This window comes from Tenrec ecaudatus, chromosome 4 (genome assembly GCF_050624435.1).
Source record: "Tenrec ecaudatus isolate mTenEca1 chromosome 4, mTenEca1.hap1, whole genome shotgun sequence".
NCBI lineage: Eukaryota > Metazoa > Chordata > Mammalia > Afrosoricida > Tenrecidae > Tenrec > Tenrec ecaudatus.
In genome coordinates, this window is record NC_134533.1 from 4,145,567 (window position 1) to 4,161,439 (window position 15,873).

Sequence of the window (15,873 nt, forward strand, 5' to 3'; positions counted from 1 at the left end):
GGGAGGCTGGGGTGGGGTGAAGAGAAACAAGTCCCACAAGTATCTTGCTCTACCTGCTGCTCCTGAACCACCTGCTGGCACACCAGAGGGGACTGCCCACCGAGCTGGCTGTGCTGATTTGCTGGCAGTGCCCACAAAGACCTGACTGTCCCAGGGGCTAGAGACCACCTGTGCCCACCGAGCCCTCTGAGCACTGCTGCTCAGAGCAGGGGGTGGAGTCCACTCCTGACCCTTAGAATGGCCCATGGCCACTACCCAGGTTGGAAAGTGGGATGGTACAGGCCCCTGTGACCTTTACCCTGGGGGCGGGAGAGAAATGGCCACTCCAGGCCCTGGCTTTGCCGCCAGAGGGCTGTGGCCCAGAGCTGCCACCGAGCCTCTTCTGCAGAGTGGCGCTTCTTTCCAGGGCTGTCATGGCGGAATCCTAACCACAACATCAGCAGTTTGAAACCACCAGCTGCTCTGATGGAGAAAGGCCAGACTTCGACTCTCGTAAAGTGTCTCAGAAGCGCACAGGGGCAGTTCTGCTCTGTCCCAGAGGGTGGCTGAGTCAGGATGGACCCTGTGGCAGCACGTTTGGTGAGCCCCAGGCTGGCACCCAGCAAAGGTGAGCTGGTCCTCTCTGGGCCTCAATTGCAGGATGTTTAAAAAGCGACTTTGCTGTTCTAATATGGACAAGAAACAAGAAAATGTTCTAGATTGCGATGACGACACAGCTCTCCTTAACAGAACTATCCAATTGCATGCTGTCAGCTACATAATCTCATGTCAGCTTGAACATATGGAGTGTAGGGGTGGAGTTTATCCCGATCGTGACTCCTTGTGAGCGTGTGGCCCTCTCCTGAGGGTCCCGGGAACCTCAGCCTCCTGCTGTCTGATCCTGATGGTGGCCAGAGCCCTGGAGATGCATCCACTGCCACTGGATCCACATGACCTCGCACCGGCCAGCCTGTGCTCTCCCGGTATTCTGCATCAGAGTGTGTGGCTGTGGGAAGCTGAAGAGGGGCTTACGGACTTGATCTGGGCTGTTTGTTCTCTTGGTGTATAGTTGCTGCTTGATGTAATGCTTCTTTCTTACACATATGTATCACTGAGTTTGTTTCTCTAAACTGGCCTAACAGCATGCCAATAAAATGTTTAAAATATGCCAATAAAACTTTTAAAATACCCATTGTGGACTGGGTGAAGGTTTACAGAGCAGGTCACCCGTTTTCCACTCAGCAGCTCAGACCGGTCGGTCTGCCTCAGCTCCTCCATGGTCATCCTCCCAGGAGACAGTCCTTACCCACGTCATCCCGGGTTCCTTTTTTCCGCCCCTGCCCCCTCTCCAGCCCTTCTGAACTCTGGCCCCGGGCAAAGGCCACCCTTTGGACCTGAGCAGCTGGTTGATGATTCTAAGGCATTTAACTCCACCTGCCCCCATGTGTTGTTTGGGTGAAAGGCAGGGGGAGAAAGGGGTGAGCTGTTTCAAGACTGAAGGGTGACTTTAAGGGTCACCAACCTCAAAAACCCAGGCCATCCTGAGGACTGACCCCGCAGGCCCCACGCAGGGCCCCTTCTCTCTCCCCTGGGGAGTTCAAATGATCTCAGGAACCACATTTCTAACAGTAGAGAGGGGCGCTGGGGGGGGGGTCCCTGGTGGAACACTTACCTTCTGTGCAGGAGACCCAGCTTTGACTCCCAGCCAACGCACTTTGAACCAAACCACTAACTGGCCGCCTGTCAATGGAGGCTGGTATGCTGCAGCGTCAGCTGGAGGGGCATCCGGATGAGGTGGGCCAGGAAGAGGGGCCTGACACAGGCCCAAGGACGGTTTCCTTCTGTTCCACACGGGCCCCAAGAATGGATGGGAAGGCCCCCAACGGCAACAGCGAGAGGGCCCTGGTGTTGTCACGGTTATGGGTCGAGCTGCTCACCGCAGGGCTGGCAGTTCAAAACCACCAGCTGCTTCAGGGGGGAAAGATGAGGCTTTCTATTCCGGTAAGTGACGCGTCTCGGAAACCCACAGGGGCAGTTCTACTCTGTCGTATGGAATCGGACTTGATGGCAGTGAGTTTGGGGGGACAATTCCTATGAATGCCCGGTGCTATCGTCCTCATCTGACCGACCACGGGCTGAGGCAGAGAAGCAGACCCTTGGCTCCCAGGTACCGGCCAGCCAGCACGTGTTGGAGCCCAGGCTGGCTCGGGAGCCCGCACCTCTCCTTTTTACTTTTGAAAGAACCTACACAGCGCCCGTCCGCCCCCCCACCCCATCCAGAGACTTTCATTCAAGTCCTTGCCGAAACGGCACACTTCACACACCAGAGCCCCGCCCGAGCGCAGAGTACACTCGACCCTCTCTGGGCCGGGACCTGCACCCTCACCCCCCAAAAAATGCCCACGAGGTGAGGGTTAGATGGTGCTGTGAGGAGAGAAGCAGGCAGGAGGGGGCCAAAGTCACTGCCGTCAAGTTGATTCCGAATCACAGCGTCCCCGAGAAAGGAGAACGTCCCCGTGGGTATGCAAGCCTGTGACTCCTTATGGGAGTGGAGAGCCTGTCTTTCTCCTCTGGAGAGGCCCTGGACGTGGAGTGGACGGATGGACACAGACGGCAGCATTTCTAATAGGCTCCGATACCCACGCATCCTTGGTCTAGACCGGGGGCCAGCTCACTGTCCCTCAGACCCGTTGGAGGGCTGGACAATAGTTTTAAAGAAAACTATGAACAAATTCCTACGTACTCTGCGCATCTTATTTTGAAGTAAAAAAAAACAAATGGGGCAAAAACACCCGGCAGGCCACATGTGGCCCGCGGTTTGAGGATGCCTGGTCTAGACCCTCAGTCAGTTTGGGAGGGGTGGGGCCCATTTTTCCCACAACAAAAAGGTGAAGGGCTAGAAACACACCTCTCCATGCCCCACCCTGAAGTCTTTGGGCACAGCCAGGAGGCAGGTCTATTTCCAGGGAGGCTGTGCTCTGGGCGGAGTGGTTTGGGAGTGCCCCGAAGTGTGACCTTAGTGCTTGCCCTGGTGCCCACCGGCTGGTGTCAGCCTGCGGAGGCGAGGCGGGAGCGGGGCCTGGAGCCCTCTCCAGGGCTGCACGGAGGGGCAGGAGTTGCCTGGTGCTCTGACCGGCTGCTGATTTGAGTTGCAGCAGCGTGTTCTTGGCTGGTTTCGTCAGTTGGTGGCCGGGTCTCTTCCCGCCGTGGCGCTGGTCAGGCGCGATCTAGCCAGTTCCCGCTCTGCAACCCCAGGTCCGACACTCCAGCTGGAGTCACCCTGTCGGGCCATCTCTTCGAGGGCCGCAAACTTTGTCACTGACCCGCTCCACCAAGCATGATGTCCCCCAGGGCCTGGTTCCTCCCCCCCCCCCCCCCGAGTCCAACATGCGTGAGACGTCTCACCGCCACCCTCAAGTCCAGGGAGGCTTTTGGCCGTACTTCTTCTAAGGCAGATTTGTTTGTTCTTTTGGCGGACCAGGGCACGTCCTTATATTTACTGACATATCTTACTCACTCCAACACATTCCCTCCCTCCCCATACAGTTGCTGTTCAATCCCATTGGGTGGGGCTACAAAATCACCAATGCTATCAACCCCCCTCACTTCTGGTACCCTCAGGGACCACATACTCCCGTGACTGTCTCTGAGGGTGCTCCATCTGGGCGACCACGTCTGGAGTAATCGTCAATGTACAAATGAACAGACACAGTCAGACGTGGTCTGTGAGATGTATCATGGACGGACCACACGAGCATGGGAATCTCAAGGAACAAGTGGACCGTTAGGTGGTTCATCAGTGCCACACCGCACCTGGATGTGTCCTCTGGTCTGTGAGGGCCAGGGTACTTCCAATGCTTGTCAACGCCGTGATCCCAACGCGTCGATTCTTCTCCCATCTCCCTTATGAGGATACCCCAAGTTGACTCCTTGAGAAACTGAGCCTGGGGCGGGTGGGGTTGGTTTCCACACTAGAATACGGGAAGGCTTAGGAAAAGGTACGGGCCTTGTCCATCATGGGTCTGCCTCAGGCAGCCAGTGGCTGTCAGGAGGGATGGTAGGCAAACTCTCCACTGTCTCCCACCTGCGGCAGCTGAGCCTGGTCCCAGGAGCCCCTATCGGGGACCCTCAGTAAATTATCCACCCACCCCCACGCCGAGTCACAGCAGCGCTGCTCAGATCACCCTACAAGAAACACAGATGTCCTGCCCCCCACCCTAGCTCTCACTCCTCTTGCTCCCAGCTGGTTATGCATCAGGGCTTGACTGGTGTCTCCTTTGCTCTGGTTCCCAAAGCTAGGTACACACCCTCTACCCTCTTGGGGCCCCAGGTGTTCTCTGGGAGCCGAGTGGCAGCCGGGGTTCGGGAGACAAGCGTGAACCAACCCCTGGGGTACAGGCTCAGAAGCAGGTAGGCAGAACAGATCCCTGGCCCCTGGGACCCACCCACGGGAAGGTTCCCTCAAGTCCTGGACGACAAGTCCCTCTCCGCAGCTGGTGACGTGCTCATTCTGCCCAGGGTTGGCACTGCCAAGGGCACCACCCACGCCTGAGTCAGACTCCTGGGGGTAGGGGCGTGGCCTGGGAATCTGCCCACTGAACCAATTTCCAGAAGAGTCTTACACGTGTGTTTGGAAACAGAGGGTGTGTGGGTTGAAGGGTCTTGTTCCCTGAGCTGTTCTCCAGAGAACTGCTGCCCACTGCCTGCTGCACACCAGGGGCTGCTCCATGGGATGCAAACTGCCCCCCACTGTCCTGGAGGGGGTGACAACCAGGTGACCCCAGAGTCTGCAGGTAGGTAAAGAGGGTGATGGGCAGGGCGGTGCCAAGACATCCGTAAAGCTGGTGTCACCCTTACCCACGCAGCCTGTCACCGTCACTAGGTGGAGGGCGGCCAGAGGGAGGGTGGAGGAGCGGCAGGGATAGGCAGGTTCAGTTGGCTGGTCTTACTTCCCAGGAGCTGAGATGTCATGAGTTGCCACATTGGACGGATCCTCGAGGGACTGTACTGGTGCACACCCCTCTCCCTTGGGCTCCAAGGCTGCAGCCTCTCGCCCACTCCCCCCACCCTGGTGGGTGTCCTGAGCATCTCTCCGGGGGACCAGCTGCTGGCTCATGAAGATGCAGTGTGTGTCCAAGCAGAGTTGTGCTCCGTCAGGGGCCAGAGGCTGATTCTCAAAAGGTGATTGCCAGGACTTGCACCTCTGGGTCACTGAGCATGGCAACGGTGTACAGGTCTGAGTGTCTGATCCAACGGCCGCCATGTGGCTGTGCCACTCACCTGCACACAGCTTCGGTGCTCTGGCCAGGTGTCCATGCCGACCCTCTTATGCCACCATCCCGGAGCCCCGGACACCCCTCAGGCTCACACTGCACTCTTGTGAGCCTCCACACCTCCTGGCCTGCATGCTGGAACTTTCTCCTCGCCTCCTAACCAGCCTCCTGCACTCCCGGAGCTGCGCTGTGGGGGAGGACGCGGTCGGCGGTGGGGGGAGGGAGGCAGGCTCGTAACCTCACAAGCTTCCCCGAGTGCAGATGGCCCAGCCTCACCAGCTGAAAGCAAGGACGACTCGACGCTCTTGCCAATGAAGCTGAGTCCACACAGCCTTCCGTGAGGCTCATGTCTCCACGCTAAATGAAAGCTCAGGGCTGGTCCGGGCAGCAGCCTCAGGGCACAGGGAGGAAAGGTCGCAGCTGTCCTGGACCGCACTTCCATGTGTAGCCACGAACAATGCTCAGGGGAGCAGCAAGGGGGGACATCACGGGCCGCGCTGCACTGGCCGATCTGCTACCAAACCCGCCGTGCTGGAGAGCAACAAGCTGAGGCTGTGAGGAATGATGGGCGCCCGGCCGGGGCCAGGGCACAGTCAGTTGCCTCCTCTGCGCGGTAAAGCTGGACACTGAATGAAGACGACCAGAGAAGGGCGGTGGAAAACACTGAACACACCACGGACACGTCTGTCTGGGAAGAAGGACCGTCGGAATGCCCTTAGGAGCAAGATTGGCGAGACTTCATCTCACGTGCTTCGGACATGGCGTCAGGGGAAGGGGCCAGTCCCTGGAGGAGGACCCCATGCTTGGTCAAGCAGGTCACAGTCAAAGAGGAAGCCCCTCTGTGAGATGGTCTGACACAGTGGCCGCGTCCGCGGGCTCAAACACAGCGGGGGTGGGGAGGCTAGTGCAGGACCGGCAGTGTCCCTTCCTGCGGTGCGTGGGGCTGCGAGGAGTCGGAGCAGGCTGGGGAGCCCCGGCCAGCACGTCTCCCCAGTTCAGTCCTTCCGCCGGCAGGCCCACCGCCAGAGCAGTAATTCCCAGAGATATTCAGTACCGTACAAGGGAGTCCTTCCTGGTGGCCCAATGATTCAGTAAGCCCTTAGCTACCTACTGAAAGGTTGGGGGTTCAGACCCAGCTGGGGGCTGCCCTGGGGAAAAGGCTTGGCTGCCGGTCTGCTTCCCTACGAGGCAGGCCATGCTGTCTGTCACACGTGCTGCTCTGACCTGGCTGTCACTTCCATGGCAACTGAGGGCACTGCCGTAGGGCAGAGGGATTGTGCTGAGCAGAGTGAGTGCCCGGTGCCCGCCCAGCTCGCCCACGTTCACGGTAACGATGTGCACAGCGTCACCTGGCGCGCTCTCGCTGCCTGACGCTGACCCAGTGTGCGCCCTCGCCTGGCTGAGGTGGGGCTGTTGCTCCCAGGGGATCCCACGGGATCCTTCCGTAGCTGGGCTTCTCCAACCTGCTGCCCTTTGGCCAGGGGCACTCCATCTGTGCAAGAAGCACAGCTAAGCGTAGAGCCGGGCGGTCCTTGTGGGCGGGTGACCAGCCTCTGGTAAGGTGGCCAATCAGTCCACTCGAACGCACAGCGGTGAGGAGGAGACACCGCCGCTCCGTCACGGTCCTCACCTTGGTTGTGGGAGCCCATGGTGGCAGCCGCTGTGTCCACCCCTCCACGTCACCAAGTGTGACGTCCCTCTCAGAGACTGGCCTCTCCTGACGCAAGTGCAGTCTGTGAGGGGACGCTTCTCCACGCGGGCCTCTAAGGAGCACTCAGGCTGTGCCTCTCCCCAACAGAGCTGCTAGTTCATCCTTATTCTCTGTCCAGCAGCGCATGGACTGGAAACACCACGGCCGGGCCGGGGTGCCCAGTCCTCCCCGTCACCCTGCTCTTCCGCCCAGTGTGACCGTGACTGCTGCCGCCTGAGCCACAGTCGAGGACGAGCAGCCTTCAACCCAGCTGACGGGGACTCCGCTCCTTCAGCACAAGGGGTGTGCTGGGAATCCCCCCACCCAGCAGCCTGTCTGCAGGCTGCTGTCTGGCGAGTCAGGGTCGGGTACATGGTCACTGTCATCCTGAAGGTGGGGTGCACAGAGGGACTGTGTGGCTTCCCTTGGACACTGAACTCACCTGTGTTCCCTGGTGATGACTCCTCGGTGGGTGCCCGGATCACCACAGCCTGTCATTCAGGGAGCCGGAGGCTCTTGGATGAAAAACAAAACAGAACTCACCGACTCACCTACCACATCCTCCAAACAGTGGGTCATGCACACATGTCACCAGATCTCCCCCTTGGCAGCCTGCTTGGGGCTCTAGGGACTTGGGGACAAGCCACAGGGCAGCATGGAGAGCGCATGACGGGGACAGGGGCACAGGAGGAGTGGCCAGGGGAAGGGAAAGTCGGTGCAGGGAAGGAAGGGTGGGCAGCCTGCAGGACAGGAGAGTGAACTGTGGACTCACCACCGCTCCCCAGTGTGCACACGTGCATACTCATGAAGCTGGGATAAGGCTGCCACAGGGCTCGGGGGAACACAGGAGGGTGGAGGGGTCCTGCCAGGCCACCATCCATGCAGGTGATACTGAGGAAAGCACCAGAGACCATGGCTAGGGTTGGGGGTGCCTAGGACTGGGCTGGCTGTGTCGGGGAGGGGCACTTTGTGACGAGGCAGAACTGCCCGGAAGCACACATAGGACACTGGTCTCCACTCACCTGGCTGCCCGCCGTAGTAGGGGGGGGGGGGACCTGGGTCTTTCTTCCCCAGGGCTCTCAGGACGCCACTTCCACCAAGCCAAGGTGCAAGAGGCAGGCTCTGGGATGCTCGCTGAGAACGGCTTGTCCAGAATAGTGGCTTGTGTGTGCAGGAGCGGTGTCTAGGGAGTCCCCACCCCACAGGACACTGCCCCCACACTACCCAGGAGCCGAGCCCTGCTCAGCTCTGTCCCCAGTGGGATCAAGCTCCGCAGGTCCATCCTCCACTCCCCCAGTTCAGGCAGCTGGTTGGTGCTTATAACACAAGCAGCCAGCCAGCCCGTGGGCCGCACAGCCCCCCATCCCCACTAGGAGCTCAAGTTGCTTTGGGCACCCTGTGTGGGAGGTGGGCCACTGCCTCCTCGACAATTCTCCAGAGACGTGTGTTTATTACTCTGTACAGTTTATTACAGAAAGTACAAAGCACATAGACGTAGGCATAAGTGGATGGCCGCCCAAGGTCACAGCACTGGGTACCTGAGGGCCCCTCCAGGCAAGGTGGGCTGGGGACCTGCATGTGACAGCAGCAGCAGATGAACCCACCTCCACCCATGGTGCAGCACCCCAAGAACAGAGGCTCACGCTTCCCAGGGGCGTCTGCCATGGACTTGAGAAGGTAGGGGTGGGGGTGGGGTGAGGATGAGTTCGGGGGCACAAGCCACAGCCACCTCAGGAGCCCTGCCAGTATCAAGCCCCCTTCTCCACCCAGCTGGACTCTGTGGGCCTGCCTCACTGGACACCCCCACACCTGGGCCAGCGAGCAGAGGGTGTGTCCTGCTGGTTTCCTGAGACGAGACAGCTGCTGGCTGCCCAAGCCTGCTAGAGGCTGGCCTGCCCCTGGGAGGCCGTGTATGTGTGTATATTGTGGGGAGGGGGCAACGCTCTTGATGGGGAGTGGAGCGGTCCCATTCACAAGAGCTGTGCAGTGACGAGGGTAGGGCTCAACCGGCGGTGCCCTCGAAGAATCCAGGCCCACCCCGACTCCACATGGGGTGCCGGGCGGGCGGTGGTGGGAACTCTTCTCCTAATTCCCATGCACAGGTTGGAGCCATTCTGTGGGGCACCAGGAACCCCGGGCCACGGATGCTGACTGCAGTGATGAAGGCACCACCTGTCTTCACCTGAGGAACCGCCGGGCTGTAGGAGCCGTGTGTGCCCCACTGCCAACAAGGCTATCAAGAAACCCAAGACTATCCAGAATACTCCGGGCCGCCCGCAGGGGCTGCAGCAGGTCAGAGAACCGGGCTGGGGCTCTGGAGAGGGGCGACAGCGTGGAAGGCAGGCTCAGCGGGGGTCTCTGCGCTGTGGGGTGGGGGCTGTTGCAGGACAGGGGCTGTTCCAGCCCTTTGTTTGGCATCCAGCCTGACTGCTGGCACTGCGATCCAAGTAGACAGCGACACGGGCACCCTGGGCTGTCTCAGAAAGCAAGTGGCCGTGAACAAGGGGCCTCATGCCCGTTCTGGAGGCGCCTGGCCTGATCTTCCTCCACCATGTCGGCCACCAGGTTCAGTCTGCAGGCCCTCAGGGCAGCCACCAGCTGGACCGTTGTGGCGTCCTTCTGGGAGGCCTCCCAGACTCTCAGCGCCGCTCTCACCTGCTCCATCAGGTCTCGGGGGTGGCGCTCAGTGATGGCATCGATCCTCGCATCGGAGAGCTGCAGTTTCCGGGCCAGCTGGCGCCAGTCCTTGCCCACGTTGTCACAGACGATGTTGAAGGCCGCATGCAAGTCTGGGGAGGCAAGGCACACGCTGAGGCTGGGGGACCCCGACCTTGGGGCTCCTGCAGGAGGACCTGAGCTGGGAGACGGGGTGGGGCAGACAGGACCTGGGGTGGGGCCCAGTGGGTGTAGCCCAAGGATGAGGGGAGGGGGGAGGAAGAAGCAGGTCCCACAGACGACTGCCCTCCTGTCATTCCTTCCAGCACACGGCAACAAGGAACCACACACACGCACAGCTTAGTGCAGAGGAGTCAGTTCTGACTTAGGGTGCCTGGTGAACAAGAGAACTTGGGTCCCCTGGTCCTGCGCCATCCTCCCTGCCACGGCTGCAGCCCCTGCACCACTAAGGCCCCCCTCCTCTCGGATGCCCTTCTCCAGGGGCGGGCCACTCCCGATAACTTGTCCAAAGCAGGTGGGATGAAGCCTCGCCATCCTCCTTCCAAAGGAGCATTCTTAGCTGTCCTTTCAGATATGATCCCACTACCAGGCTGGGGGCGGGGGGCACAAAGCATCCTTTGCCCACACTAAAGTTCAAAGCCCCCATGCCCTTGTTTCTGCCCACGCATGATCAGGCTGCTGCGTGCATTTGAGGTGACTGATACAAGGGCTTGAGTCAGGAATGCCTTGGTCATCTTTGGGGACATCTTTGCTCTTTAAACACAGCTGTGGCAGGTTCACCCAGTGCAGCATGCCATCTGCCCGTTTAGCTGCTGCTTGCATGGGCATGCAGTCTTTGGTCTCCAGGAAGAGTTTCAACCCCCCCCCCCCCATTTCAGCGGGCAAGGCTGTGTCACCTGCGTCTTGCGGGTTAAGAAGCCTCCCCACAGCCCATCTTCTCCGATGACGTGCTCGCACGCAGACTGAGGGGGGCTGGTGAAAGGACGCAGCCCTGGTAGACACCTTCTTGATTTTTTTAAACCATGGAGCTTCCCTGGTTCTGTTCAAAGGACCGCCTCTTGGTCTATGTACAGGTTCTGCAAAAGCACCATTAAACGTTCCCGAATTCCCATTCTTCACAATGCGATCTCCCCAGAGTCCACTGGAATGCCTTTGCTGAGTCAATAAAGCACAGGCCGCTGTCTTATCTGGCACCCTCTGCTTTCAGTTAAGGTCCATCCGACACCAGCAATGATATCCCTCCTCCCACACTGTCCCCTCCCGAAACTGGCTGCTTCGTCCATGTATGGCTGCAACCGTCGGTGAATTGCCTTCAGCAAAAACGGACTTGCCTGTGAGATGAATGATATTGTTTGATACGAACATGGGTCTTTCAGTCAACTGGGCCGGTAGCTGCTTTCCACATGTCCTGGGAGACATGAGTCGGTGCTTCCAGGGCTTCGTCGGCTGCTATTCTGTCGACACTCGGAGCCTTGATTTTGGCTACTGCCCTCAGTGCGGCGTGGACTTCGCCCTTCAGCTTCCTGAAAACTGAATGCCCACCCGCTCTTTTTGGTCTAGTGACTGAGGATTCTTTCTGTCTCCCCTCGATGCTTCCTGCATCTCTCAATGCTTGGCCCTCAGGATCCTTAACAGGAGGCTGGTGAGAATGACACATCATTTACATTGCCCAGAGAGGCACCTGGCATGCTCTCAGCTAACAGAAAGGTCTATTTATTTTCTATATTTATTTTAACACCCCCCCCCCCAAAGGTCTTTAAAGATCAAACCAAACGCCAACTTACTGCCAGCGACCCCGCTGGCCGGAGTAGAACTGCTCTGTGAGGTGTCCGGGGCAGTGCATCTTGAAGGATGGATTGGCACCGTGGCGGCATTAGTGAGCTCAGGCACAGGAACAACTGGGAGGATAGCTCAGGACCTTTGTGCTATGGCTCTCAACCGACTTGATGGTCCTTAACACCATCAAGTACCACTTCAAATACCACCGACTTGATGGTCCTTAACACCATCAAGTACCAATGTTTAAGGAGAGCCTCATTTCCTCCTGCAGAGCGGCTGGTGGGTTTGAACTGTGGACCCTGCAGTTCGCAGTCCGGTACCTTCCCCACAGCACCACCAAAGCCAGGAAAAGCCTGAAGCCGACACTCGGGCTGCTAACAGGAAGTACACTCTCAGGGCGCCTGAGAGTCAAAGGCGGCCACAGTTCCGCCAGACAGTGAGCGGGGCGTGTGCTGGGCATGCGCCCAGAGCCGCCGGACACAGCCTGGCCACCCAGGTCCACCTGGATCCTGTCCGCCCTTCTCCCAGGGAAAGGATGGGAGCCGGGGACTCTCCCGGGAACACCACCGTCTTCTGTGTGTTTCATTTCTTTGCGAGCAAATGGGAGGAGGGACAGAGACAGGGGGTGTGGCCAGCTGGTGACCCGCGGCAGAGCCACTGTCCTGGGTCAGAGAAAGCACCCCCCGGCCCCGCCCACTTTCCCCTAGCCCGGTGTGACTTCATCCTCTTCCCACCTCTCCCCGCCCCCCTGGCGTGGACCCATTTTCTCCCCCACCCCCGGCCCTGCCCCGGCGCGGACACTCACCTTCCCCCGCGGTCCCCGCCCTGGCCCTGGCGTCGCCGTCGAAGTCGTCCAAGATGCGCAGCAGGTCGAGGCGGCGCAGAGAGACCAGCAGGTGGCGCAGCAGCTCGTGGTGCTCGGCGCTCAGCTCGCTCTGCTCCAGCAGCAGGGTGAAGAGGTCCAGGCCGCTCTGCACGCGCTCCAGCTTCCGCTTTCCCACGCGCTCCTGGCACAGGAACTTGAGCTCGTCCAGCTCGCTGCCCGACAGCCGGACCGACACCGAGTGCAACAGCACCAGGAACGGGTCCATAGCCGCGACCGCGGACCCCTCCCCAGAAGTGCGCCAGAGATCTCGCGACAACTGAGGGCGCCGCGCAGGCGCCTCGTATCCAACTGCAGCCACTTCCGCTTGGGCGGTGCCCGGCCACCTCCCGGGGACGAGCGCGCCAGGGAGGGGGCGGTGCCCGGAGGGGGCGGTGCCCGGAGGGGGCGGTGCCCGGAGGGGGCGGTGCCCGGAGGGGGCGGTGCCCGGAGGGGGCGGTGCCCGGAGGGGGCGGTGCCCGGAGGGGGCGGTGCCAGAGACCGGCTGGCTGGCGGGTTCCAAAGAGAACTTTTTGGGCCTCTTTGTGCCCGCATCACCCCGACCCCAAATCGCGAACCCCGAACTCGGTGAGGACCCCTTTTCCCTCTAGGAAGACCGACATGGACCTCGAGTTGGTCCTCACGGGCCACTTGCACAGAGTAGAACGATAGTTGAGGCCCTTTCTGTGCCCACGTTGACCACCAAGCCTTTCTTCCTAGGAACCTATAGGTGGCTTTGAACCGCTAACTTTTCTGGCCGCCCAAGGAACCTCAAGTGCCCCAGCGGATTAAGTGGACGACCGCTGGGCTGCTAACTTCACCTGGAGCTCTGTGGGAGGGAGACAGGCGGGCTGCCCACTTCCCTAAAGAGTTCTTTGGGGAAACTCACAGGGGCAGTTCTACCCTGCCCTATAGGGTCACTGCGCATCAAAAGCGACTCAAATGTGATTTTTTAAAAAATAGTGCCTTGGGCTGCAAACCGAAAGGCCAACCACTGGAAGCCTCCAGCCTCCGCAGGAGAGAGATGCGCTGTCTGCTCCCACACAGAGTTAGTCCCAGAGCCATGCAGGGCCAGTGCTCATCTGCAGTTAGGAGTCACACTAGGACCAGGGATGGTGAGTTTGCGTCTCAGAGGGAAGAAGAGGTTATGAGGAGGGGACGCCCTTGGGGAGACTGACGGCTGTCCTGATGGCGTCTGTGTGTGTGCAGAATGCAGAGGTTACAGATGTTCACTCATTTTGTAGCAGTCTAGTCCTTTCCCAGGAGCCACCAGGTGTGTACATGCACCACAGCAATCAGGTAAAGCCACACGAGGCACGGTGCTCTCCTTAAAGTTTTCCGTGCCCAGTTCTTCCAGACGGACAGCCGTGCCCTTCTCCATAGCCTGTTCCCGGTCTGGACCTCCGCTGAAACCTTTTCACTCTGAGTGGCCCTGCTGGCATCGGAAACTCCAGTGACCGAGCTCCCAGCATCCCAGCCACCGCAGACCGACAGACTTCCTTTCACGTCCTTTGGACGTGTTGTCAGGAGAGACCGGTCTCTGGAGAAGGACATCATGCTTGGTCAAGTGGAGGGTCAGTGAAAGCGAGAAAGGCCCTCGATGAGATAGATGCCTCCACACAGTGGCTGCCACGATGGGCGCTGGCACAGGAATGATTGTGAGGCTGGCATGGGACCAGGCGGAGGTTTCGTTCTGTTGTGCACCACCAGGTCGCTATGGGTCGGGACCGACTCAATGGGCCCTAATGGCAACACGATGCAGGAGCAATCTCCATCGATGGCTTAGTGATCGCCCAACCCCTCCCATTGCAGGCAGAGTGATGCCCAGACTCTGTGCAGAACCACCCATAGCAGCGCTTCTCAACCTTCCAAATGCTGCCACCCTTTAATACAGGTCCTCATAAGACAGACCCCCCCCACTCATAAATTATTTTTGTTGCTACTTCGCATCACTGTCATTTTGCTACTGTGATGAATCGTCATGTAAATGTCTGATACGTGGGATCTATTTTCATCGTTACAAATTGAGCATCATTAAAACATTGTGATTAGTCAGAAAAACGATGTAATTATATAGTGAAATATTTATTTCTAATTAAAAGTAAATGAAATTTTGTCTGGAAGCATGGGTAGCAGTCTTAATACACAACAGTAAACCACATTGCTGCATTTTGGGACAGTCTGTGTAAAAAGCCAAGGAAGGTTGAGAGAGCTTCTTTCTCACCAGATCAGCTTGTCTGCATGTGGGCAGACCTGCCTGGAGACGGATAGAGGAGTCGTGTCTCGGCTCCTAAAACCATCAGAAATGTGTTTTCTGATGGTTTTAGGCGACCCCTGTGAAAAGGTTGTTTGACCCCCAACGGGGTCTCGATCCACAGGTTGAGAACGGCTGACCCAGAGGATCACGAGCCGTGAGTCTTTCATTGAACAAGATGGGCAGTTCTGAGATCCCGCAGAGGCTGGGGCAGGAAGCAGGCAAACACGGCCGGGCTTAGGCTAACCACAGAGCAGGAGAGTAGGTTCCTGCAGCACTGAAAGGCCGAAGGATGGAGCGTCCGCGCACCGTGCACCGTGCACCGTGGACCGGCCAGGGAGGTGCAGGCGGGATGGGCTTGGCCTGGAGCTGGGAAGCAGGTGGACCCCACCTGACAGGGTCCATTGGTGGATTGGCTTCCTGCCGACTCTCAGGCTGTACTTCTGCTCCTGTTCTAAGGACTAGTAGCAGCTGAGCGCTTGACCACTGTGCCACCGAGCAGCAGGGCACTGGGTGTGTGTGTGTGGTTCTGAGGGTCCCAGGGGACCCAGCACAGAGCCCCAGGCAACAGGTTAAAACTCACCAGATACAATCCATGCAACGAATACACTGAGTAGGTCCCATTCGGTGCAGGCCAAACTCACAGTCCCGGCTCCAGACATCACAGTGACCCTGTAGCACTGGCCAGAAATGCCCCTGTGGATGGTGGTGGTTTTTAAAATAAATCATTTTATTGGAGGCTCTTAGAGCTCTTATCACAATCCATCCATCCATCTAATCTGTCCAGCACATTTGTACGTAGGTTGCCATCATCCTTTTCGAAACGTTTTCTACTTGAGCCCTTGGTATCAGCTCATTTCCCCCTTCTCCTCCCTCCTTCATGAACCCTTGATAATTTATAAAATTGTTTGTCATGTCTTATACCCACCGCTGTCTCCCTTCACCCACATTTCTGTTGTCCGTCTTCCCGGGAGGGGGTTATATGTTGACCATTGTGATCGGTTCCCCTTTCTGCCCACACCTTCCTCTTCCCTCCTGGAGCCCCTGTGGGCTTTTGAGACTGCAACTCTTTAACGGAGAGGAGCCTTTTCTTTCCCCTCTGGAGGACAGGGGTTTGGGTTTCCTCCAGCAGATTTTGGGATTAGCAGCCCTACAGGTAACCACGACAACGCACCCAGGGCTCTTGCATGCAGTCCAGTGTAACCCAATACAGCCCTTCCCCTTGCAAGTAAATCTATCCTCCCACCCACCCCCTCAGCAAGCTTCAGATTAGCCAATTCAAATACAAACCAAGTGTTTTTTTTCTGTTTTTTTTTTTTTGGGGGGGGGGGTTCTTTAGTGAAGGTACGTGACAAGGTTG

The 15,873-nt window shown here is 58.5% G+C and overlaps 1 protein-coding gene across 1 annotated transcript; it reads right to left on the minus strand.

Annotated features, from left to right (window-relative positions):
- Positions 1–8,389: 8,389 nt before the first annotated feature.
- Positions 8,390–12,569, minus strand: FADD (Fas associated via death domain). The gene is made up of 2 exons (XM_075545233.1): positions 12,203–12,569; positions 8,390–9,731 (listed from the first exon to the last, which is right to left on the minus strand). The coding sequence occupies exons 1-2, from the start codon at positions 12,486–12,488 to the stop codon at positions 9,421–9,423; spliced, it is 597 nt and encodes a 198-aa protein (XP_075401348.1). The 5' UTR covers positions 12,489–12,569; the 3' UTR covers positions 8,390–9,420.
- Between the last annotated feature and the right edge of the window lie 3,304 nt (positions 12,570–15,873).

Excerpts from the sequence above, each read along its gene's own strand:
- FADD (XM_075545233.1), bottom strand. The coding sequence starts at position 12,488 with ATGGACCCGTTCCTGGTGCTGTTGCACTCGGTGTCGGTCCGGCTGTCG. Across the intron at positions 9,732-12,202 it reads GGCGGGGACCGCGGGGGAAG|ACTTGCATGCGGCCTTCAAC; the intron begins GTGAGTGTCCGC and ends TTGCCTCCCCAG.